Here is a 22,877-nt window from a genome sequence, read left to right as displayed (position 1 = left end):
CTCGGCCCGTCCCGTCAGCGCCGCGCCTTCGCGGCGGCGGAGCGGTACGGAAAGGCGCCGGGTGTTTCGGTCGGCGGAACCCCTCGGTGCCGCCCACGGAGCCCAAACGGTCCGGGTGTCGCTCCGCATCGAGCAAATCGCGCTCCCGCCGGCGTTACTCACGTTGGGGCGCGGAAGGCGTCGTCCCACCGCGGTCTTGGGGAGCGGCGCCGTGCGCGACGCTGCGGTGGTCCTACGGAAAGGGAAACAAAACACAAAGCGCGTCCTAATGCTGCTGTCCCTAAAGCCATCCCCGTGCGGCTGCAGCTCTGCCCCACGGGGCCGCGCAAGGGCGCAGAGGCTGCGGGTACGAACCGGCGTCACAGCCACTGACAGAGGCAGGGACGCTGCATTCTGGCTCGACGCTTCGGGAGAGGCCCCGCGGGGCGACGCTAAGAGCACCGCCGCGTGCAGCTTCGCTGACTGAAAGCCCCACAAACCCCGGCCCCGCTCCCCGCCTCAGGGGCGGAGGGAGCCGCCGCCTCCCCGGGCCGCCGAGAACCTTTGTGCTTCAGTGACAAAGCGGGGACCGGCGCTGCCGCGGCCCTGCCGGCAGGGAGGAGCCCCGGGGTGGGCAAGGGGCGGCCCGTAGGCCCAGCCCCGCCGGGCACGGAGAGAACCCCGGGGACGGGCGGGCCGCAACGCGGCTCTCTCCCCTCAGGCCGAGCGGGCGCGAGGAGAGCGGGAGAGAGGGGACCAATCGGCGGCGCCGTTCTTGGCAGCCAATCGCCGCGCCGCGTCTTTGGGGCGCGTTGCCGTGGTTACCGCGCGACGCGCTGCCCCCTCCGAGCAGCGCCGCCATGCCGGGCCCGGACGGAGCGCGGCGGTTATCTGCGTGAGTGCGCGGCCGCGGCGCCCCGGAGGAGAGATCTCGGGACGGGTCTCAGCTGCTCCTCGGTTCCCGTTTGCTATTTCAGCCCCAGACTGCAGCATAACGCCTTTGACACTTCTGTTTTACCGTAGTTTCCCCCAGCCCTGTCCACCACTGAAAAAGCCTCCTTAGAAGCCAAGTGGAGACCTTCTGAAGGAGCTACGTTATTCCTTTGCTGTTTCATGTCCCTTTACTATATCATCCTGAACAATGATAGAGAAGAATTCAATTTTAAATGAAAATTAAAGCATAGGTAGTTTTTGTTCATTGTATTCTGTTGATTGTATTTTGTGATTTGAAACCACTTCTGGTTTCAGAGTGAGACAAAAATTGAGGATCACCTTTGGCAGCCGAAAGCAGGCGAGCATCTCAGGCCACAGCCATGTCCCCACCTCCACGGGCACAGCTGTGCAGAAGGCGGCCCAGGAGCACAGGCAGCACGATGTGAGGGTGAGAGGCTGCATAACGCTTCCAGTGGGAGTTTTCTGTGGAGTCTAAAAGCTGTGAGGAGAGGGAAGAGGAAAGCAGAGGTGCAGCTGGAACTAAAGAGCTGCGGAGAAGGAAGAAGATCCAAGAGCTCAGTCCAGACTGAAATGACAAGCGTAGAATCACAGAAATGTTTGAGTTGGAAGGTGCCTTTAAAGGCCATTTGGTCCCACTTCTCTGCCATGAATAGGGACACCCACAGCATCAGTGTCCAAAACTGATCTACAAGAATAAAAACAAAGCGGTTAGGCACACTTGTTTCTCCATGGTTTAAAAACCCACAGACTGACACAGTTTGCCTTGGTTTGCTTTTTCTTTTTCTTTTTTTTTTTTACTTTTTAGTAGTGGTGTTCTTCTTCTGTTTTTATGGGGTGAGCAACTGTCTTGAGAGCCTTCCAGAAGTTAGAGAGATAAGCCAACCATACCTTCCACTTGAGTTAAGAAAAACACAATTTTAAAGTAAGTTATTTGAAAAAAAAAAAAATTGTCTGGGCACAGTATGATGTTCTTTTTCACAATTTAGAATGTGTTGATTTGAAGGTAAGCAATTTAAGATAACAGTGCTCCTAATTTAAGAACTACTTGCTTTCAAATCTAAATGAGATGTTGGCTGTAGCATTTGCATGCCTTTACCTGAAAAACAGAAGATTCTCATAACATTAGCTCAGAGTTCTGTTTAAAAACCATACTGAATGTCAGAGTAAAATGATATTTTGGGCAGTATCATACAAAAAAGACACATGGCTGTTTCTCTAGTTGCTTTTGCTCTTCTGCTAATTTGATACTAATTGTTATGGTCAATGAGGCACTCTTGGTAGTCACAGGATAAGTAAGTCAGGAAAGAGAACAGGGATGAACAAGAGGAATTGTCTCAGACAGTGGGATGGTTGGGATGGTCACAGATCTTTTCAGATATTTTGCATCATTTCTGTAAAGACAGCTCCAAAGAAGACCCAAGCACAGATGAGAATCTTTTAAAGTCTGAATCCTAAAGGGAAAGTGGGGATCGGCCCCTCTTTGCTCACACTGGTGGTGTATATTAGGCACCATTTGCACAACAGGGATGCCTGTTCAGTCAAGGAGGGTGAATACCTCCGTGTGCTGCCTGGATCGGGGTCTTCTTTTGGTTCAAGATAAGACAAAATGTTGCATGGCTCATGACTGCCATTTGCTTTGAGAAGACAGTGACATTGCTATTATTATTTAAATATTTCTTCAGGTTTTTGATGATGAAGGAAAGGATGTGACACCCCATCCGCTCTTCCATCCAGATCCAAAAACTGCTGCATCCAAACAAAGCAAGCTCCTGGCATTGAGCGATTCCTCGGGGGCCACAGGATCAGTTTTTCTCCCTTTTTCCATGTATCAGACATCAGAGGAGGATGGTAGTTCTGCAGCCCCACACTCAAGGTTAGTCCATTAATTGCTGTCTCTTAACTCACCTATCACAGATGCCTGTCCTGCAGCGGTCACACATCTGCTCTGCTATCTACTCTATCTATTCTATCTATGCTATCTATCTATCTATTCTAGCTATCTATCTCTATCTAAGAGATAGAATAAAGATGCAATGCTAGTTCTGTGTTTCTAGAATACACACCTGTCATAGTCGTCCTCTGAAATTTGAGGTGTAGTAACAAACAGAACAAGTGGAATTTATCATTACTTGTGACTGAGACTGGTTCTGTGCAAGAACTACCTGCTGACATGCTAACACATGCAGCTGAAAGCACACTGTGCCACATGCTGCTGTAATATTTCTCACTGTGTTCGAATTCTCCTTCCTAATGCACATTCTTCTGTGTAACATTGCAGAATGGACCGTTTTTAGAGATGGTCACAGTACAAAAATGCAGACCTACACTCTATAGGTTTTGTAAGGGCTAGAGCTGCAAACACAGATTAGAACCTATTTGTAAGTACGTGACAAAGCACCATCTCAAAAACAAGGACGGTTGTGTTCCAGTTCTCTGAGCAAGAAGATAAAGCTGAGAAGGGGCATTTGCAGCTCTTCACTGTATTGCCATGGCTATTTCAAATACTCTGCTTTCCTCACACTTATCTTTTCAAAAATTGCAATTTGTCAACGTGTGTTTGGCTGTGGGCATAGAAAAATGCTCTGCAAACATAAGATCTGGTTTCACTGACAAGTTACAGAGCTGTTCACACTATTTTGCCTGTCTGTGGTACTTCTGAAGTAGCAACAACCCCGTTTTAGAGCTCTGATTTTGTCAGTTCAGGTATTCAAAATATTGCTAGCATAATTAGAATTATCCCTTTTAAATTAATTTAATAAGTTACCTCTGTGTACACATATGTATCTATTTCAAAACTCTTGAGTTACAGCTGCTAAACGACATGTTTCATTACTTAAGAGGAGCCAAACCTTCAGTACAGAGGGAATAAACAAGGTTTATCTTCTGGATGATAAATTCAGGTAATTTATGTGAAGGAAGGTAAAAACCAATTAGTTTAAAAATGAACAGCAGTGAATGACATTGCTTTATCAGATGGTGTGCACACATTCACGTTTAGTGGAGAGGAGGCACAATGTATTTAGTCACACAGACTAAAAAGACAAGTCAAGTCAGCACTGGAAAAATCCCTCAAGTTAAACAAAAACAAGTATTATTTACTCTTTCCTTTGGCAAAGTTAATGCCATTGCAATTTCTGAGCAAAAGAGAATGCTCGTTGAAAACACTTTTTGTCATGCTCCCTATGGCAGCTTATTGTGAGAGATAATCCCAGAGACAGGGATATTGAGCAGGGGCCAATACACACAAAAATGGCTTAAAAAGAGATGGTAAATTAAAAAAGACAACCTTTCTGGAGATGGGCTCTCTTTTAAGAGACAAATGAATTGATTTTACCTTAGGATTAATACAACTCTAAAAGATGTCACATCAAATGCCCCTTGTATAATTATAATTGCTCGCAGTTGGCTTTTGTGGAAATCCGCTTTAAAAACCACCCAACTCTACATCAGTCTTGAGTTTTACTTCTGGTTATTATCACAGCCATCCTCTCTGTGAACATTATCTATTTCTTTTTAACAAGCTGATCCCTTGAAATGAGTTTCTTGTGCATTTCAAAGATGTTTCAGCACACGCAAAGCCCCGAGGGATCTTAATTCCAGTGGAAACTGTGCTCTCTGTATGTACGTGGTATCACTCAGCAGGTAACCAACACGTCACATTACTACATGCAAGGAATGAATCTGAGAACTCAACAGCCTCTTTTCAGCAGCTATTTAATGCCCCAGGATGTGCTGTTGGATGAATTCTTCCCCTTTAAGTCTTTTTCCATCCCTTTCATTATTTTCTTTGCAAAGTCTTCTACGACTTCTTTTACAAAGCAAGCATTCCTGTACATGCTATCACAAAGTCCTCTGTGCTTTATCCTGATAACACTGCTGTTTTCGTAGCACTTTGCTAACTGGCATCTGGACTCTCATGTACCATTTCAACTTATTTCTTTGTTATTGAAGGACATCTGAAAGCAGCAGAATTTCTAAATCTACCATGTCAATAACAGAGTCCATGCTAGATGGGATAGCAGCACCTGGCTCTCTCCAAGACACAGCTGTTAGCTCACCTGGTAAGGAATATACACTGTGTAATTACAGATTTAAACTCTTCTTTGGAGCACTGAGATTTGTGAGGCACCCAGGGCCTCACAGGTTCTGGCTCCTGTTTATTATGGTACCTCCAGAGTTAATTTGCCTTCTTTTGAACTGGGAGCAGAAGTCTCACTTGTTAACCTCCTATAACTTGTCAGATGTACAGGTGAGGCGAGAGGAGATAAAAGAACAAGAGACAGAAGAAGACTTAGACAAGAGAGTGGATATTTATCTCACAGAGACAGAAACTCTCTGGATGTTGGACTTGCCACCTGTTGTGGTGTCTGTAGAATCAGAAGATGCTGCAAGAGTTCTGTATGTATACTTGCAATTGCATACATGCATAGTGAATGCTCAGCAAACCGAACTTCTCCTGACCACAGGGACCCAACAGGCAGCTCGCAGATGGGTTTGGTGTTCTGGCTGCTCCAGTTTGCCACTCATTTGTGTCTGAAGCCATACTGGGCTGTATGGGAATGGATGGTGCAGCAAACTGCTGGTGGATTAAGGTCTGGTGTAATCCATGTCTGCTGTCAGGATATTAAAACTCAGAGAATACAATAAGCCCCACTGTTCCCACTGACCATTCCTACAGTCCTGAGTGCTGGATGAAATGGAAACCTACTGATTTCTTTTTGTCTTTTGGATGCACCGCCCTTCACTTCTAAGTGATGAGAGTCACATATTTCCAACGAACCAAATTCCAACAAAGACCAAAATTATTTGGAGTGGGGATTTTTACTAAAGCCCCTCTCTGCTTTTCTGTTCTAGAACAGCGTCACAAGGTGAGAAGCAGCTGCTGAAAGATGATGTGCAGGATGAAACAAAATCCCCAGACACACACACAAAACCCCTAGCAGTTAACACATGACATGGAGCATAGTTTTCTGTTCAGCTGATGGTTACGTGATTTGAGAAGAATGAAAACATTTTTCAGAAAGTTAATATACACCTGCTTTCTTTTCAAGGGAGCGTAATAAGATGTATGCTGACGTTTGCAAAAACAGACCTGGTAACGATCGCTTTGTAGAGAAAACGATGCAAACCATCAATGGAGCTGCAAAGAACAAGGAAGTACAATGTGACAAAATCATCATGGAAGACAAAGGTAAACTCTGACCATGTAGGAACTATCCAGGAAAGGGTAGTAAATCAAAGCAGTCTCCCATTTACAACACAGTTCCCTTGCCAGTTGGGTTTTATGCCATTTTGTTTATGCTACGCTCTTGAAATATAAAAGGATATAGCTTCCCTTTCCTCTCCCCTAACTTTTCAGTTTCTGTTTCTGTTTGCCATAATGCAAAGAAGAGAACCTTTGTTCTGACATTTAAAATCCTGAGGGAAGCAGAAAGTTGTGGAAGCCTCACGGTAAAATGCAACCTTACAAAATGTTCAAGCTCAAGGCTCTAAGACAATCGTACAGGAATATCAAGGTTGTGGATATGGGTACTGAGATTTGCCTCACTTTATATGGGAGGCCAAAGAAAACTATGGGGAATGCTATTCCTAACATTTTTGTGTTCTTTACTAGAAAAAGAGTTGAAAAGAAGACAATACATCAAAAGGGGAAGTAAAATAAATAGTAATCTGGTCTGAAAATGTATCTTCCCCTTTTGTGTGCCTTCAGCACCAGCAGGGCTCATTCCAACCCACATTTGAAGAGCCAGTCACACACAGACAAGGTTGCTGCCTGACTCAGTTTTGAAGCCCCTCTGCCAAACACTCGGGTGTACAGCATAAAAAGTAAATCTTTGTTCAGCTGTGGTTCTTGATAACAACATGCAGACACAAGGGGCTTAAATAATGTGGTGTAACTCATTCCTAGGGATAGTGGTCACTACCTGGCACTTGTACAATTCTTTTAACACGTCGCAAGTAGAACCTACCTCCGAAGCAGAAGGCAGCAGAGCCCCAGCTGAGAAGAAGAGCACCTCTGATATGACTAAAGACGAGGCTACACCTGCAGCTGCTGAAAGAGGTAACTGTTTTTGGGAAGTTTACATTTTTTCAGCTTTTTCATCCTTCTAAACAGTGCATAGCATACATTTTCATAACCGATCTTCAGCAAAGACAGAAAGTGACAAAATTGGATGATATTAAGTTACTTTGGACAGGAGCAAGACATAAATTGTGTGAAGAATCCAGAAGTATCTCATCATATTGATTATTTGAACAATAAGTATTGTTTTGGTAATGATGGATATTTCTATGCTTTTTCTGGGGGGGGGGAGAGAGAGAGCATGAGACACCTTATCCTTCTGAGTTTTATCTGCATAGTAGTATCACATTAAAGCCATACTATCTGATCTTATCTGTTATCAGGCAGCATAACTCCTACGACCATTTTGGAAAGTGCTGGTCTTGCCAGAGTCCACGAGGAGGAGAAATGCCACACAGAAGCTACGTTAAGATCAGAAAACTTTCAGCAGCATTTATTTTTCATGGAGAGGATTCTGATGGAGAATATTTTTCAACCCAAACTCGCAGCTTATCGACAGTTTCCTGTCCTTACCGGTTAGTTTCTTACCAGCAACCCTGTTTTCATCACAAGGCTTTGTAAACTATTGAGAATCAAGGAAATCTCTCTCTCATTGAAGGTCTTCACAGCTGACCTGCCATTTAAAAAACAGACACAAGAGTTTATGAGATGTTAGCCTGAATGGAGCAGCTTTATGCTCTCTGTAACAGGCGTCCCTACAACACTTGGCAGAAGAACTGAATTCGTGAATTCTGAGCTGGCTCATTTCCCTTATTGCTGCTGAGACCTACTCAAAATATCAATCAGAACCATTTCCTGGCAGCTGAGATACAGATCAAGTCAGCTATTTCTCCAAGCATTTGTTGCACTGTAATGCCTTATTGTTATTTTTAAAGTAAGCAACCTAGACAAAAAGTAAACAGAAGATTCAGCCTGTTAGGTGTGCAACAAAGTGCAGTCACTGAAGTCTGTAAGAGGCATTACCTGGGCCCAACAGCTAAGTAGTACTGCACCTTTTACAGGAGTTTCAATATATATATAAACTATCTGAAGAAACCAGACTGCTTTTACTGTTTCATACCTTTCCATGGCATAGAGAGTTGAGAAAGAACTTGAAATGTCTTGAACATAACTGATATCTTCTTTGTCCCTATTGCCACCTTAGCCACTCTTTTAGTAGTAAAGTTGTCTTAATTCCTCAATTCTTCCATCTATTTTCTTTCTTTTTTTTCTGTTCTTTTTTTCTTTTCTTTTTTTTTCTTCCTTGCTGAAAGTGCAAATTTTCTTCTGATGTGAACAACTGGAGTTAACTAAATGAAGTGTTACTACTCAGATTCTACTCTACTATGCATTTTAGACCCTGTTGTTGCGTTGGGGGCTGGCAGCACATCAGCTGCCATAAAAGAAGCTGAGCAGGAAGAGCATGACAAGGAAGAGATGGATAAGGAAGAGCAGAAGGAAATGCTTAGTGAGCCATCAATTCTGTCAGAGCTAAATAAAACCTCAGATGAAATGGTACCTCCCACTTTGGAACAACTGTGGTCCTATAGATGTGATTTAACTCACCAGCACAATGTGAGCAGCATGGCTTGGAGCAAAGTAAACCTGGTGAGCTAACAAATCACCTCCAAGCTGTTTGTGAAATGTCTACATAATTCTCAATGTAAATGAACTCCTGATTTTTTTTTAATACATGTTTTTGCACACATCCCCAGTCAGGTTGGTTGTGTTTGCATCACAACACTTGCATTTCATCCTTGCATGTAACAGAATTGCTGCCTTATTCCCAAGGCTGGACAGGTTTCTGCTACAAGCGTATCACAGCAGCTTTAATTGGTCCCCCATACATCACAGGTGTTTGCCCTGTGTTTACAGCATAAAGAGAATAAACCTTGTCTGGATGGGAAGCTGAAATTGAAACTTTTTTCCAACAGAGCTCTGTTATGGCCACAACAAAAATAACGTGCAGAAGAAAGGTAAAAAGCAGGGAATGATGAGAAACATAAATCCACTAAGATTGCTCCGAAGGAAGAAAGAGAAAATAATGACCATGTCACAAGGTTAATATAACATCTAAGGATCTGGTGTAGAGTTGGACACCCTTAGATACTGCAGTCTTAGAATTTCAGAGCAAAGAAATGCCTGCTTTTTAAGTGCTGGCTTCACCACCTGGCTTTCAAGTAGGAAAAAAACATAATATTTGAATGGAGCTGAAGACTGAAGTCTTGCTGCTGTTTCTTTAGTCTCCCTTATGGAAAGGAGTGAATTAGATTTATTAGACCCTATCATCAACAGCTGAAAGATAAGTTTGAGGCTACCATCCTTCTATAGCTAGCAGTGGGAAAGAGGACTGCAGTTGCTGTGACATCCTATTACAGACTGCACATTTAAGGTCACAGAATATTGTATATTCACCATTAGCAAGGGATGTTTTTAAAATGGCCTTAGGGAGGTGAAAGGGTGGCAAACGACTGATAGTGACCATCATTACAGTTTTTGTTCAACCAATTTCCACTTCTCTAGAAATTCTTTTCTTGTGTCAGGTTCTACTCGTGTAGATCATGAACACATTTCCAAGCCTTGTACTCAAAGCCACTGTTTGCAGAAAGCTGCCTTTTAAAAATGTATAGCTGCACGTGAAGTTAAACTGTGATCTGTCTGTTCATCTGTGGTTCTAGGATCTTCTAGCTGTTGGTTATGGAGCGTTTGATTTTAAAGAACAGAAGGAAGGCTTGGCATGCTGCTGGTCCCTGAAGAACCCAATGGTAACAGAAGTCCTGATTTTGTCTTCTTTCTTCTTCTGTGCATTTTTCTGCTGTACTGTTTCTGCTTCATTCATTTCCCCCTTAAAAAAACCCACAAAGACCAAAACCAAAGAAGTGGCAAGTAAAGCTGAATCTGGGAGCCCAAACCACACCATTCTGGAAAACCATTTTGCCTGCAGTGCTTAGCTGTGTGCCTGCAGGATGGGGTTTAGCTCCTGTGCCTGTCTGTCCTCTCAGCTGACAGTGCCAACAGAGGTGCTGGAGGCTCTGCAACATGGGTGTCTGTTTGCACGACCTGCACTCATTGTATGTAAGCTACCAAACAACCAACAGACGGTTGCAGCTCTCAGGTAATACCAGTCTATTTCAGGCCAGTTAACAACGCAGCCCTCTACATCCCGTTTTCAACCCCTAGAGCCACCTACCCAAGCCTGTAAATCAGATTTATTATTATTATGGGTAGTTCCAGGTGTGCAGACCTTTCTGAAAAGATTTTTGTAGCAGACTGGGAAAGACCTGGGCACAACAAATGCAAGAAAATCAATTTCCTGCTTGTTTTTCTAAACCTACAAACCATTTGTTCGGTGTTTGTAAATTCTGATTACGATACATCTGTATTTTAAATTTCAGGATTATCCTTTCCAATCCCTTTTCTGTTGTACAATGAAATCCTACATCAGAGCAAAGAAAAAAAAGTAAATGAAACATTTAATGTTGTCCTCAAGTGCCTACAATGAAGGAGTAAGAGCTGGTGCACACACTGAAACACGGTGCTTTGCAAACCAGCACCTCACTGTCTCCCTTCTCAGGAGCTCAGTGGCTTCAAGGGTTTCACATTACAGCAGAGCAGAATCGGTTCTCTGGCAAGATGGAAAAATAACGTGAAAATTGTGTTTTACGGTTTACCTAAAGCAGTTAAATGGTATCTTCAGCTAAATTACTGTAATTAGCAAGGCACTTGCCTTCCAGTTGCAAGACAGAACATGATTGGAGGAACTTTCCAAAATGGCACTGTACTCCTATCACTGAATCTGAAGAGAACTTGATTTTTAGTTAGTTGGTTTGGAATGGGCTTGTGTAACTCGCTTTACAGTGCCACACTGCTGCAGAGTCCTCACTTTTCCCCCTAACTTTCTCAGTTAGAGCAAGAAATAATAAACTGAACCACTCAGGACGTAGCCTCCAATTTCTGCTTAGAGGCACCCACTCTGGCCACCAGCACTTGGGTTTCCAGCACTACAGAGCAGTTCAGTATCCCACGTTCAGAAGCCAAATTAAGAAACTAACTAAAAAATGTTCTTGTGTTTCTCTATCTGTCAGTGGCCAGAGCGTATTTTCCATTGTGAGCATGGTGTTACTGCACTGGATTTTTCTATGGCAATCCCGAACCTTTTAGCAGTTGGGATGTACAGTGGCATCATCGTGGTCTACAACGTGCAGAGTTCTGACTCCACTACAGAATTCCACAGTGGGTAAGGTTACAATGCTCTGTCATTTCCACCTCAGTCACGTCTTAGCTTCTCAGCTGCAAATATTCATTATTTCCTTTTTGCTGTGTGACTAATACAGATTGCACAAGGAGGCTGTGGATGCCCCATCCCTGCAGGCATCCAAGGCCAGGCTGGATGTGGCTCTGGGCAGCCTGGGCTGCTGGTTGGTGACCTGCACACAGCAGGGGTTGGAACTGATGAGCGTTGTGCTCCTCTGCAACCCAGGCCATGCTGTGGTTCTGTGATAACAGCTCTCACTAAAGGCTTGTGAATGCTCACTGATGTTGCATAATTTTTTTTTTATTTCCAACTTGTGTCATTATTTTCTAGTTCTGGCTAGAAATTCCTTTATAAGCACTCAGAACTGAATATAAAACATGTTTGGTAAAACAAATATGTCCTATTGTAAACAGCACGTTAGGAGATGTGTACATTTCTATGTTTTTATGGAAAGCTGAATAGCATTTGTCATAACACTTATCATCCAATACGAAACAGGAAATCAGTTATTTTTTCAGAAGTATTGTCTTACTTTGTTGATACGTGGTTTCTCTCTGCATTTTTCATCCCAGGGAATGTTCAGCTAAACACACAGGTCCTGTATGGCAACTGAAGTGGGTGGAGTGGGACACAGGCACAATAGGAGGTCCCAAGAGGGAGAGATTAATCTCCATCTCAGCAGATGGCCGCATAACCCAGTGGCTCATCCAGGAGGGACTGGGTTGCATTGGTAAGCATTTCCCTGCACAGAGCTAATACCTGAAATTATAATTACTTCTTCTATTGCATGTGATGATCTTGGCACATAGTTATCATATACAAAACATTTCAGAGCTTGTTGAGAATTCCACTGAAGCATGTGATGGTGCTATGAATAACTCAGACCTGTTTGACCAAAACTCTTGTTAATTGCACAGATCTGATGAAAATAAAGCGAACGAGAAGCAAGAGGAAAAACTTACCAGCTGAGAAAGAAGGGAAAAGCGAAGCTCTGATGTCCCAGTGGGCAGCTGGGATGTGCTTCGACTTCCATCCAAAGGTAGGCTCACAAAGTCCATCCTGGCTGAAGTGCTTTCCAGAGAAACCACGCAGCAGAGGTCAGAGCCTCCTCTGAAGCTACCTTAAGATGCACTAGCCTGGATTCGGCACTGCTATTTAAAGGCGACTTGGTTTTGAAACAAATTGCTTCTTAATTAGTAACAGTTTGATCCAAAAGGGATGATATGGAAATCAAAGAAGCTCATCCCTGTATGTGAACAGCTATATTGTTTCAGCCACATTACTCACATTTGCTTTGGGCCAGATCCTAGGGCAGCTTTCCTCTGTGTGGGTCAAACCAGGTAGAATTCAGCTGTTGAACATCTCCTAAGTCTAGCACTCTGATGTCTCTGCCTCTCCTAATAATCCAGATGATTTCCTTTAATTGTGCACAGAGCATTTGAAAAATTCATCCATTCATCCATGTAAGCCACACAAAGGTTTTCAGGAATCACAAATTGCAGCCTCTTGTTCTGCACAGATGGACAACACACGCACTAAATCTGACCCTGGCTCCGCTGGACCCACTGCACGTCCATCTCTGCAACACACACAGGCAGCCCAAACCACAGCGTCCTGCCACCTCCACCTGAGCTCTGCAGAGTGCCACCACTGCCCAAACTCACATAGTTCTTTACATACTTTTGTAGAAGTGAGAGGTAGGTTAATTTACCTTTACTTAGGTTATTTTACCTTTATTTCAGGACACTAATCTTTATCTGGCTGGAACAGAGGAGGGTCTTATTCACAAGTGCTCTCGTTCATGCAACAAGCAGTTCCTAAAGACATACAGAGGACATAAGGTGAGTGAAAGAAGTAATGACAGCAGAAACAGCATTCAATTAACTTCACCAGTATAATGGCTTCTTTTATTTCCTAAACAAAACTCTTGCAACAAAAGAAACCTAAACTTCTTTTCTTACATTAGGAATGAGTCCCCATAGCAAAAAGCAGCATCTACTTACAGGATTACTTTCTACATTAGAAGCTTTTTTTTTTTAAAGTAATGTATTAAAGCTTCTAGTATAAACTGTTGTAAAGCTTTAGTTCTGGCATTATTTAAAGAGAACAACCAGTAATCTGATTGTCCTGGAAACAAGAGTTAAACAGCTTTATCTCTGAGGGGTGGGGAGGTAGCAGAACTTCGACAGCACAGCACCTCCCTTTTTTGCAAGCCTGTGCTCCATGCAGGAAGCTGTCCTTCCAGCATCAGCTCAGGAAGAGGCAGTCAGCTGAATGCTTTCTTCCCCTCCTGCCTTACCATATTGGCTGCAATCTAATTTCCTATGGGTACCCATAAAACAGTGCTGCTTTTGCTGCTGAGGTCAGAGGACAGCGAGGGGTTTCCGTGAAAGCTCAGTGAGAAGAGAGCACTGTTAAAACCCATCTCCAGGCTGTAGCTCTAGACTGACACCAAGTTCTGTTTTGTTTCTTCCCAAACACCCAGGGCCCTGTGTACAAAGTCGCTTGGAATCCGTTCACCACAGACACGTTCCTGAGCTGCTCTGTGGACTGGAGCGTTATTTTATGGCACCAGAACTCGCAGACACCCATTTTAACTTTCAGTTCCACCACTACTGTTGTTCATGACATTATGTGGTCTCCAAAATCAGCCTTCACATTTGCAGCAGCTAGTGAAAGCAGAGTAGAAATTTGGGACCTTAGCACCAGCATGTAAGTAATTGATCGTCTCAAAGAAGATTCTGAAATAGTAGATTTAAAAGCACAGAGACTAAATATTTTTGCTTAATCAGTATTGTCATCAGATCATACAACTCCCTGTCATCTGCTTGCTTAACTATCGATACAAGTATTACATTTTCCAATGCTCATTACTCTTTGTTAACCCACAGCCTGGTACTACTGCCAGCTTGGACTGTTTATTAGTAATGACTGTGTAAAGAAAGCAGTGGAGCAGGAAGCCCACTGAGCCCCGTGGGAGCACAAAGCAATTCAGTCATATTATAAAAATATTGAAGCACACCCCCAATATCAGGCAACAGGACAGATTTTAGGCAACCAGAATATCTGCTTAGTTCCAGCTGGGATTTTTGTTCTGATAGAAAAACAATGCACTGCCTCACTTATTGCTTTTGGAGCCAATCTAGAGGATAAAATGCAAAATATGTGACATTTTCAAGCCTGTATTACCCCCAGACTGTAAGCAATAGTACGCTCCAGGCAGATGCAAATTTACCCGTACCATCACTCACACATGTACTTGCAGCTTGGACCCTGTGATCACTCGCTCTGCCGACCCAGAAGCCAAATTCACATCTGTACTCTTTGCTAAGAACACCGACTGCCTTCTGGTGGGAGACAGCAGAGGAGAAGTCAGTGTGTTTGAGCTGCAGGACCTGGCTGCTTGCAGCAGCACTGAGGTACGACTCCCTGGGAAGAGGCAGCGGTCCTCAAATCTGACATCTGGTACCTCTCCAGACAGGGGCTGCTGTTACAGAACTTAGTTGAAAATGTAGCTAGTAGGCATGATCGGATACAGGTAGGTGACCAGATTAAAACCTGACAGGATTTCTGCTCTTCTGTATGCCATGCTGACAGAAACGTCAACAGAAGGAACAGGTCAGTCAACTTCAAACTTCAGCTTTCAGCCGACTGCACGCTCAGAGGCTCCCCATCTGCAGCTGGGAGGGCCAGGGTGGGAGGCACAGCCCCGCACAAACGCAAGGGCAGCGAACCAGCAGGATGCCGTTCCCTGCTGGCGAGGCAGGAGCGAAATGCCCTCTCCTGGCCACCAGCACGATAGCCTCAGCTCAACGGCGTCGGCAAACCCACCAGCGTTGTGGCCCTGCATTACCCTCACTGCTTCAGAAGCCACTACTAATCCTCTTGAGTTGCTCTCTGGGCAGGAGAGGAAGAAGTAAAGCTATCTCTCTCCATTTCACTGCATTTCAACTAGGTTCTCTTCCTCTCCTACCACTGCAAAACACTGTGTCAGCAACTCACTGAAATCAGCTGTGAACCCCCTGTGTCTGCTTTTACTCCCACCAAACACTGGCAAGCATAAATCAGTGCTGATTTACACCAAAGCTCCACTGGGCCTTCCTTGCATGGTCCATTGCACAGAAAAGCAGGTTGATCCCCCCTGCAGGATCTATCTGTGCCTGAACTGGAGCCCCAAACGAGGTTCTGGAGCCTAATGAACTTGGTCCTTTCAGCTTTGCCTTACTGGCCTTGCACTCCCAGTTCATAAAATAGGACCTGTACTTCTTAAAATCACTTCTGAGTTTCTTTTTCTCACCTCTTGTTTTACAGGTTGATGCCTTGAGTGATGTAATCGGTCCCGCTCTACTTCCAGCAGCTAAATGATTGCACTTCTCACCTGGTAAACAGTAGGAAAGGTTTTTTTTAGCATTATCACAAACTGTTCAGTGCTTTTAATTCATTAGCTTTTAGATTTGAAACCATACTGGTTAGAGATACCTTTGAAATGCTTGAAATTTTCCACAGGAAGTCCCCCTTGTTGGATGGTCAGCCTGTTGTACCAGTGCACAGATGAGCTCATAGAAAGGCCCCATGAAAGGCTTTTCTCCTTGGGTTACTCAAAAAAACCCCACACAAACACAACAGAAATGCCCCAAATCACCTCCTGTATTGGCTACTTCATCAGGAACCAGCATGCACCCTAAGTCCATCTTAAGTCCTGGAGTATGGCTGTTTGCCATCCATTTCTTCCCTTGTGAAATTACACAGCAAACGAATGGACTTCTCATCAGATCCTTCTTGTCTGCCCTCCCCAAAACTACAACTGAGTTTGAAAGCTGAGCTTTGATAGCATCCAGACTGCCCCAGCCAGGAAGAATTAGAGACCAGCTTTTTCAACCTGACCAATTTGAACAACGCCACAATTTAAATGGACTTCTGCAGCTTTAGAAGGCAGATCTCTGCTTCTAGAGACCTCTCCACTGAAAGACACAGGTAGGCTGAGGACATAACCTGCAGCTCTTCTATCTTACAGCCACAGAAGAGGTCCCCCATCATAGGAGCTCCGTGCAGTGCTCTGCCCTCAGCAGACACAGGCAATAGCTGCTCCTGGAAGAACTACATGGCTAGATGTATATTTTACATGCACAGAGCATCCAGATTTTCTCATTAGCCTCACAATAAATGCCCAATGTTTAAACACATCACTGAAGTTACAGATCATTTGGGATGCATTACCACGCACTTTCCCTCTGCATTCTGTGCATTTTACAACCAACATCCACGCTTACTTTTCCAGGGTGGGCATAAAACGAATCTGTGCGTTTCAACAAAAGACATCCATTAAGGTGAATCACACGTTAATCACTATTACAAACCTGATCAAAGCATGCTGTGTATTTTTTACCACTGGTTATGACTGTTTACTGATGCTACTGGTAAAAAATGAGCTTTCAAGGCTGTAGCACTTCATAACTCGCCCTGCACATCATGTAAACTAATTAACTGTAACATTACGGGGCTGGAAAAACACTCGTGGTGCTAGGAAGTGCTAAGGATCATTCATTTTGCTCTTAAATACGGAATTTCTGACCTCATAATTGCCCAATTTTCTCTTTGAGGCATTTTATTGCAGGATATTCTTTTTTATCAGTTTACAGCAACAGTAGCCAACAACACCCAGGCAGGGCTGGGCCGCTCCGATAGCACAACTGATCCACTGACCTCGAGTCCCAGAGCTGCTCCACTCAGGCTTTCAGATACTTTTCAGTAGGAAAAGGCTGGCAGGATGCTGATCCTTAGCTGTTCTGTGCTTTCCCAGTGCCATTGCCCCTCTTCTCTGTGTCTTTTGAGTAAAGCCCTCTGTCCATAGACAACTGCAAAGCAAATAGCTGTGGGTGCAAGGTGTGGAACAGCAACAGCATCTCCACAGCTTGCTACAGCAAGCTCACTGTGCTCAAAGCCCCACGTGCTCAGCACACAATGCCCTTCTGCCCAGCTCTGCCTGCACAGCACAGGGGCTGCCTGGCCCTCAGCCTGCTCTGAAGTACGACGCACAGCTGCCAGCAGCACGAGGGGATGCTCAGCAGGAGGACGAAGCAGATGGGCCCATGGAAGAAGTCAATTCCCATCTTTATTTGGGATCACAGACAGAGCAAGGCCCCACATCACATGGTGGCAACGGGCTGCAAGGGAAGCGCATGGAGATGAAACCCATTACCTACAAAACACGTCATAAACATTTTTGCAGCACGTATGCATTAAGAGCACTGATGTAAGCCCGTTTCCTATAAACATGTTATGCTACAAGTATTCCTACTGTAAAGCAGTTACACAGTCCTAAGATGTCTTTAACACCCAAACAAACCCCCGAGGCACTTCAAACATCACCACAAACACAATTGGTTCTGGCAAACATGAGCTCACCCTGCAGCGAGCTGCTGCCCAGTGGAGCGGATGGGCCACCCCTATAAATGGGAGCTCCCAGCAGCATTCCCCACCTCAGCCCCACACAGCACTCCTTCGCTGCCCTTCCAGCCCCAAAACCCAGCATGAGGAGCACGCTGTTGGCCCTGGCTGCGCTCTGCCTGCTGGCTGTGCTGCACAGAGCCGAAGGGGAGGGCAATGCTGTGAAGCTCTGCGGGAGAGACTTTGTCAGAGCCATCGTCTTCACCTGTGGCGGCTCCCGGTGGAAGAGGGATCTGGCTAATTACCAGTACCTGTTTGGTGAGTACTAATTAATGCATGACCTATCACCCCGCTATCAACTAATGCACGACAGGCTCACCCCAGTGCTGGCTGTGCCTGACTGTGAGGGGGCTCAGGAGGAGCAAAGTAGCAGCAGGTGCTGAGCTGGGAGGTGCATCCCAAGCACAGCAGCACAGCTTCACGTATGTGAATATGTGCTCTGTGTTTCCTCACGGCTTGCTTTCTTAGCTCCACATGCTGTTTTGCTGAATGGAAAAGGTGCCATAAGTCATTGCATGGAACTGTGAGCTAGGTCCAAGGTTATGGCAGGACAGCCCTGTGCTATGATACGGACGTGTCACACGGAAGCCTTGCTGCAGTTGGCACGTGTTCCACCTCCAGCTCGAGCAGCACACACCTCTTTCCCACTTTAATCCAGAAAATACATGAACAATTTGAGAATATTAGGATTAAGAACATAGAATGTGAGACGTGTAATCTGCAATAACCTTCCCACGCTGTTGTGTACTCAGCTATTGCGTGCACTGCTGGAGATCTGTGCTCTGATTACAATGACTAGAGAAAAGAGAAGATAGATGAGGCAGATGACAGGAGCAGGGGCTTCCCACATTTTCCATGCAATAACGTCTGCCTGTTTAGACAATACTGTTGTAGCAGCAGCTTTCAACAGAAAAACCAATGCCATCAATGCAGTGTGCTACCAGAGAGCAGGAAGCACCGCTGCTGAATGAAGCCCCTGTAGCTGTATGAACTCCAGGAGTGTGTGCCTGGATATACCGCCGTGTATAGAATGCACATCATTAGAAGCACAAGTGAACATCCAGCAGTTTGGGTGCTGGATTTGTTAGCATGCCCGTGTTCCAGGAAACCACCAGCTGTTCTAGTTCCATCCTCTGAGGGATGTAGAGCAGCAGCAGGCTGAGAGGCACGACTTCTAACCGTCAGCTTCTGTTCTATGCAGCAGAGAGCAGCGAGAGCTCCCTGTCCTCGTCCCAGGAGAGCGGCGGTTCCTGGGAGCCCTCCCCATTCGCAGCACAGGGGCTGGGGGCTGCTGATGAGCAGAGCCAGGAGGACAGAGCCCAGGAGGAGCGCGACGTGAAGCGCAGCAGGAAGGTGGCCGTGCTCAAGAAGCGCGAGGTGGCCAAACTGCTCACCACGTCCTGCTGCAGCGTCGGCTGCAGTGAGAGGGACATCAGCCTGCTGTGCTAACACAGCCGCTGCTGGGCAGGTCGGAGGCCGTTGCTTGAAGGTATTAAAACAATCATGACATAAAGCACAGTTCTTGTATTCTTTTATTCTTTATGCGCAGGGGCAAAGGCTGAGCCGTAGGAGCTGCAGAGACAACTCGGGTGGGTTTGTTGCCATTCTACAAAGTATTGCAGCGTTTTAGCATTGCCATTTTAGAAGTGAGTCCTCCCATCTACCTCCTGTCTTTGCGCATAAGAAGCTGTAACACAGCAAGCTACTGTGTGCATTCCACAAAAATCCAAGAGCAGCTTTTGGACCTGGGCATCAACGGTGAGACAGGGGTAGCAACAAGCACCTGCTGGTACCAAAACGAGAGCAGCACCAAGCACATGCTCTGTGCAGGGCAGCACAGCACGGGGAGTGCTGCAGCAGGTAACACAGTGACCCCGCTGTCTGCCCTCAAAACACACAGGAGGAGTCATGAGTTATTTCCCATTTACCTGACACCCTGCCCAGTGGGCAGTCAATTTGCAACTGGACAGATGGGAAATACATTTCTGAGCTCAGAGAGATGCATTTCTCCTGTTGTCTATGGGGAGGTAGCAGCTGAGAAAGACCATTTCTTTTTTTTTTTTTTTCACTTCACTCAGACACCTTAAATAAAAGGGGCCAGACATGTCAGATCAGTATAATCCAAACATGATTCATTTAAAGGCACTTGATTTGGAAAACGATGGGACAGCCAGCCATCTCCAAGCAAACTCTCTGCCTTCTGCATGGCCACACAATGGCACCCTGCATGAGCAGGGCAGTGATTGCACGGGGCCAGGGCTGAGCTGCCCCATCGTGCGGATTGGTTCCAAACGCATTTGTTTTGCCTTCTAAAAACCATTCTGATTTCTTGAGGGATCAGAAGCTCACAGGAAATTCAAGGAGAAAAAGTGTTACAGGGACACCCAGTGCTGAAAGCAGCTAAAGGTGCAAAATTGCATCCTACAGAAAATCACTAACCAGGGAAAGCCCTGGGGAATACAACGATAGCTCAGGGGAACCACGCTTCTGAGCAGCTGAATGCTGCCTTGGTCCTTCACTGCTGCTCTCAGCAACAGGAGGACTCAGACTGAAATTCATTTCTCCTGCTGCTGAAAGCTGCGACCTTGCTATTCAAAATAGACAGCATAGACAGTTGCAAGAGCGAACAGCGAAGTGTTTTGGAAGACATAGGATGAAAACGTATCCGTGGTGGGATCCCACAGGCACCTGCTGCCGATCTGCATGCCCTGCCCGTTCAGCTGCCCAATGTGTGTCTCCACAACGATTTTGTACCTCGGCAGCACCAGGTCCTTCACCCGAGCTTTGATCACCTGCAGGAGAGAGGCTGTGCTGGGACTCACCCGGTGAGCTCTGCGCAGGGGGTGCTCAGCAACGGGGTGTTCTGGGATGGAGAGTGCCAGCACGGCACTGCTCAGCCCTTGTGACAGTCCTGATGACAACCATAGAACTGTTAGAGTTGGAAGGGACCCTCAAAGGCCATCTGCTCATTGTAGGGACACCCACAGCTCCACCAGGTGCTCAGAGCCCCATCCCTGACCTTGGGTGTGTGCAGGGCTGGGGCACAACTGCTTCTCTGGGCACCCTGCAGCAGTTCAAACTCATTGGTTTTGAGGCAGTGAGCGCGTGAGAACCAACACTTCCATTGCTAAGAGCAGGCACAGCTCTCTGCTTCACTACAGGAACACAAGGGCAGACATTAAGCAAGAAGACACCGCAGGTGGGCAGTGTTCTTGATGAGGTCACTTCCCTGTGGGCATTCACACTGACAGGCAGCTCTGCTTGTCCTGCGCTGCCGAGCTCCAGGGCCAAACCAGCTGTAAAGCTGAAGGCTCAGGACAGCAGCACAAAACCACAGAATGTGGAGCACTGCGTCCAGTTCTGGGCTCCCCAGTACAAAAAAGACATGGATCTCTTGGAAAGAGTCCAGCGGAGGGCCACAGAGATGGAGAAGGGCCTGGAGCATCTCTCCTATGAAGAAAGGCTGAGTGAACTGGGTCTGTTCAGCCTTGAGAAAAGAAGACTGAGAGGGGACCTGATCCAGGTCTATAAATATCTAAGGTGTGGGGGGCAGAATGGTGAGGCGGGACTCTTTGCAGTGGTGAGTGGAGACAGGACAAGGGGAAACGGCCGGAAACTGCAGCATAGCAAGTTCTGCACAAATGTGCGCAAGAACTTCTTTACGGTGAGGTGACGGAGCACTGGAACAGGCTGCCCAGGGAGGTGGTGGAGTCTCCTGCTCTGGAGATGTTCAAGACCTGCCTGGATGCCGACCTGTGCGACCTGCTGTAGGAAACCTGCTTTGGCAGGGGGTTGGACTCGATGATCTCTGGAGGTCCCTTCCAACCCCTACAATTCTGTGATGCTGTGATCCCAGCATGGCTGGGCTGGAAGGCGCCACAAAGCCCCACGTGTGGGCTGGGTGACTCCTCCAGCTGCAGCTGCCCACGGCCACGGACGGGACACCCGCAGCTCTGGGCACTGCTGGGGCCTCGCTGCCTCTGGGTGAAGAACATCCACCACGTCCTTCCAACCCAGGCACGGCGCAGGGGCAGCAGCGCCCTCGTCCCACCCGGCGCTCACACACACACATGAGCCACCGCGCAGCGAAGCGGCGACCTCCCGCCCCTCTCCACCAACGTAGGCGGCAAAACACCGCACGGCCGCTCCCGGGGAACCTCGGCCACCCAGCGGGACCGCGGCCCCACGGCTCAGCGCACCTCGCTGACGGTCGCGGCCATCTCCCGGCACGGCCCCGGCTCGTAGCGCCGCTCCCGCAGGCAGCCCTCCAGCACGGCCTTCAGGATGGCGTCTACCGCCGCCACCGGGAATCGTTCGGGGGGACCTGGAGGGAGGGAACAGTGAGCCGCGAAGCCTCCCGCGCCTTCCCCGCACCGCGGGCCCCTACCCGCAGCGGGATGCGTGCCGGCCCCGCCGCGCTGCTCGGCCCGGGAGGCGCTGGGCCGACGGGAGGAGAGCGGCGAGCAGCCCGCGACGCGCCGCATCCCGGCAGCGGCGGAGGGGAGGCCGAGGGGAAACGGAGGGCAGCGCCGCCCAGACACCGCCGGCAGCCGCAGCCCGCCCCTCTGTCACCCCCCGCGGCTCCCCGTCCGTCCCTGCGGCCACGCCGCTCGGTCTTCATGTTCCGCTCAGGGCCGTGCTGGATCCCCGTTGCCTACAAGGGTCTTCCCAGACCTTGCGTGTATTTGAAGCCGTGGCCCTCGTGTGTACCCACAGCCCCCGCTGGCCCCTAGATGCCCCCATTGCCCCCATGTGCCCCCACAAGCACTGCATGCCCCCATTGCCCCCATGTATCCCCACAAGCACTGCATGCCCCCATTGCCCCCATGTATCCCCACAAGCACTGCATGTCCCCGCAGCCCCCACAACTCCCCACAGCCCATTAGATGACCCACAGCCCCCACGGGTCGGTTGGAATAGATGATCTCAGTGGCCTTTCCCAACCTTAATGATTCAATGTCCCCGTGGTCCACACAGGTCCCCACATTTCTCTGCGTGCCAACCCCAATCGCAGCCCCATCCCTGAGCTGGGTCACATTGCATGGCCCCAGCAGCAATGCCATTTGAGACATGGCAGCCCGTGATCCTCTTGTTCCCCCCCCCCCCAGATTCTCCTGCCTGTGACATCAAAACAAACACAAAGAAAGCTCTGTTTTCTGGGTTCTGTTTATTTTCAAGGGG

The 22,877-nt window shown here is 47.1% G+C and overlaps 4 protein-coding genes across 5 annotated transcripts in view; 2 read left to right on the top strand and 2 right to left on the bottom strand.

Annotated features, from left to right (window-relative positions):
* Nucleotides 1–228, bottom strand: part of MIER1 (MIER1 transcriptional regulator) — a 31,160-nt gene extending 30,932 nt beyond the window's left edge. The window contains exon 1 of the mRNA XM_042819217.1: nt 163–228. The gene's annotated coding sequence lies outside the window, so the exon portion shown is untranslated. The remainder of the gene's footprint in view (nt 1–162) is intronic.
* Nucleotides 229–839: 611 nt separating this feature from the next.
* On the top strand, nt 840–15,614 carry DNAI4 (dynein axonemal intermediate chain 4). Its single transcript, XM_042820069.1, has 17 exons — nt 840–874; nt 1,228–1,360; nt 2,616–2,806; nt 4,885–4,994; nt 5,175–5,331; nt 5,985–6,124; nt 6,842–6,994; nt 7,339–7,530; nt 8,352–8,602; nt 9,673–9,759; nt 11,080–11,231; nt 11,822–11,979; nt 12,167–12,288; nt 12,992–13,090; nt 13,735–13,961; nt 14,515–14,668; nt 15,561–15,614. Exons 1-17 carry the CDS (start codon nt 840–842, stop codon nt 15,612–15,614), a joined length of 2,415 nt encoding a protein of 804 aa, XP_042676003.1.
* Nucleotides 15,615–17,648: 2,034 nt separating this feature from the next.
* Nucleotides 17,649–19,209, top strand: INSL5 (insulin like 5). Of its 2 annotated transcripts, none has more exons than XM_042819753.1 (2): nt 17,649–17,954; nt 18,901–19,209. In XM_042819753.1, exons 1-2 carry the CDS (start codon nt 17,702–17,704, stop codon nt 19,143–19,145), a joined length of 498 nt encoding a protein of 165 aa, XP_042675687.1. In that variant the 5' UTR covers nt 17,649–17,701; the 3' UTR covers nt 19,146–19,209. The 2 variants fall into 2 exon arrangements, with proteins under 2 accessions (XP_042675687.1, XP_042675686.1); XM_042819752.1 differs by having other exon boundaries at nt 17,657–17,954; nt 18,898–19,209.
* A 14-nt stretch (nt 19,210–19,223) lies between these two features.
* On the bottom strand, nt 19,224–22,180 carry DYNLT5 (dynein light chain Tctex-type family member 5). The gene is made up of 3 exons (XM_042819751.1): nt 22,084–22,180; nt 21,896–22,020; nt 19,224–20,488 (listed from the first exon to the last, which is right to left on the bottom strand). The coding sequence occupies exons 1-3, from the start codon at nt 22,178–22,180 to the stop codon at nt 20,285–20,287; spliced, it is 426 nt and encodes a 141-aa protein (XP_042675685.1). The 3' UTR covers nt 19,224–20,284.
* Between the last annotated feature and the right edge of the window lie 697 nt (nt 22,181–22,877).

Source organism: Centrocercus urophasianus, unplaced genomic scaffold (assembly GCF_019232065.1).
Source record: "Centrocercus urophasianus isolate 14NV4802_14NV808 unplaced genomic scaffold, USGS_Curo_1.0 seq_18, whole genome shotgun sequence".
NCBI lineage: Eukaryota > Metazoa > Chordata > Aves > Galliformes > Phasianidae > Centrocercus > Centrocercus urophasianus.
This window is presented reverse-complemented; position numbering and strand designations above follow the sequence as displayed.

Excerpts from the sequence above, each read along its gene's own strand:
- DNAI4 (XM_042820069.1), top strand. The coding sequence starts at position 840 with ATGCCGGGCCCGGACGGAGCGCGGCGGTTATCTGC. Across the intron at positions 8,603-9,672 it reads CTTGGAGCAAAGTAAACCTG|GATCTTCTAGCTGTTGGTTA; the intron begins GTGAGCTAACAA and ends CTGTGGTTCTAG. Across the intron at positions 12,289-12,991 it reads GCTTCGACTTCCATCCAAAG|GACACTAATCTTTATCTGGC; the intron begins GTAGGCTCACAA and ends CCTTTATTTCAG.
- INSL5 (XM_042819752.1), top strand. The coding sequence starts at position 17,702 with ATGGGAGCTCCCAGCAGCATTCCCCACCTCAGCCCCACACAGCACTCC. Across the intron at positions 17,955-18,897 it reads TAATTACCAGTACCTGTTTG|CAGAGAGCAGCGAGAGCTCC; the intron begins GTGAGTACTAAT and ends TGTTCTATGCAG.
- DYNLT5 (XM_042819751.1), bottom strand. The coding sequence starts at position 22,180 with ATGCGGCGCGTCGCGGGCTGCTCGCCGCTCTCCTCCCGTCGGCCCAGC. Across the intron at positions 22,021-22,083 it reads CGGCACGCATCCCGCTGCGG|GTCCCCCCGAACGATTCCCG; the intron begins GTAGGGGCCCGC and ends CCCTCCCTCCAG. Across the intron at positions 20,489-21,895 it reads TGGCCGCGACCGTCAGCGAG|GTGATCAAAGCTCGGGTGAA; the intron begins GTGCGCTGAGCC and ends TCTCTCCTGCAG.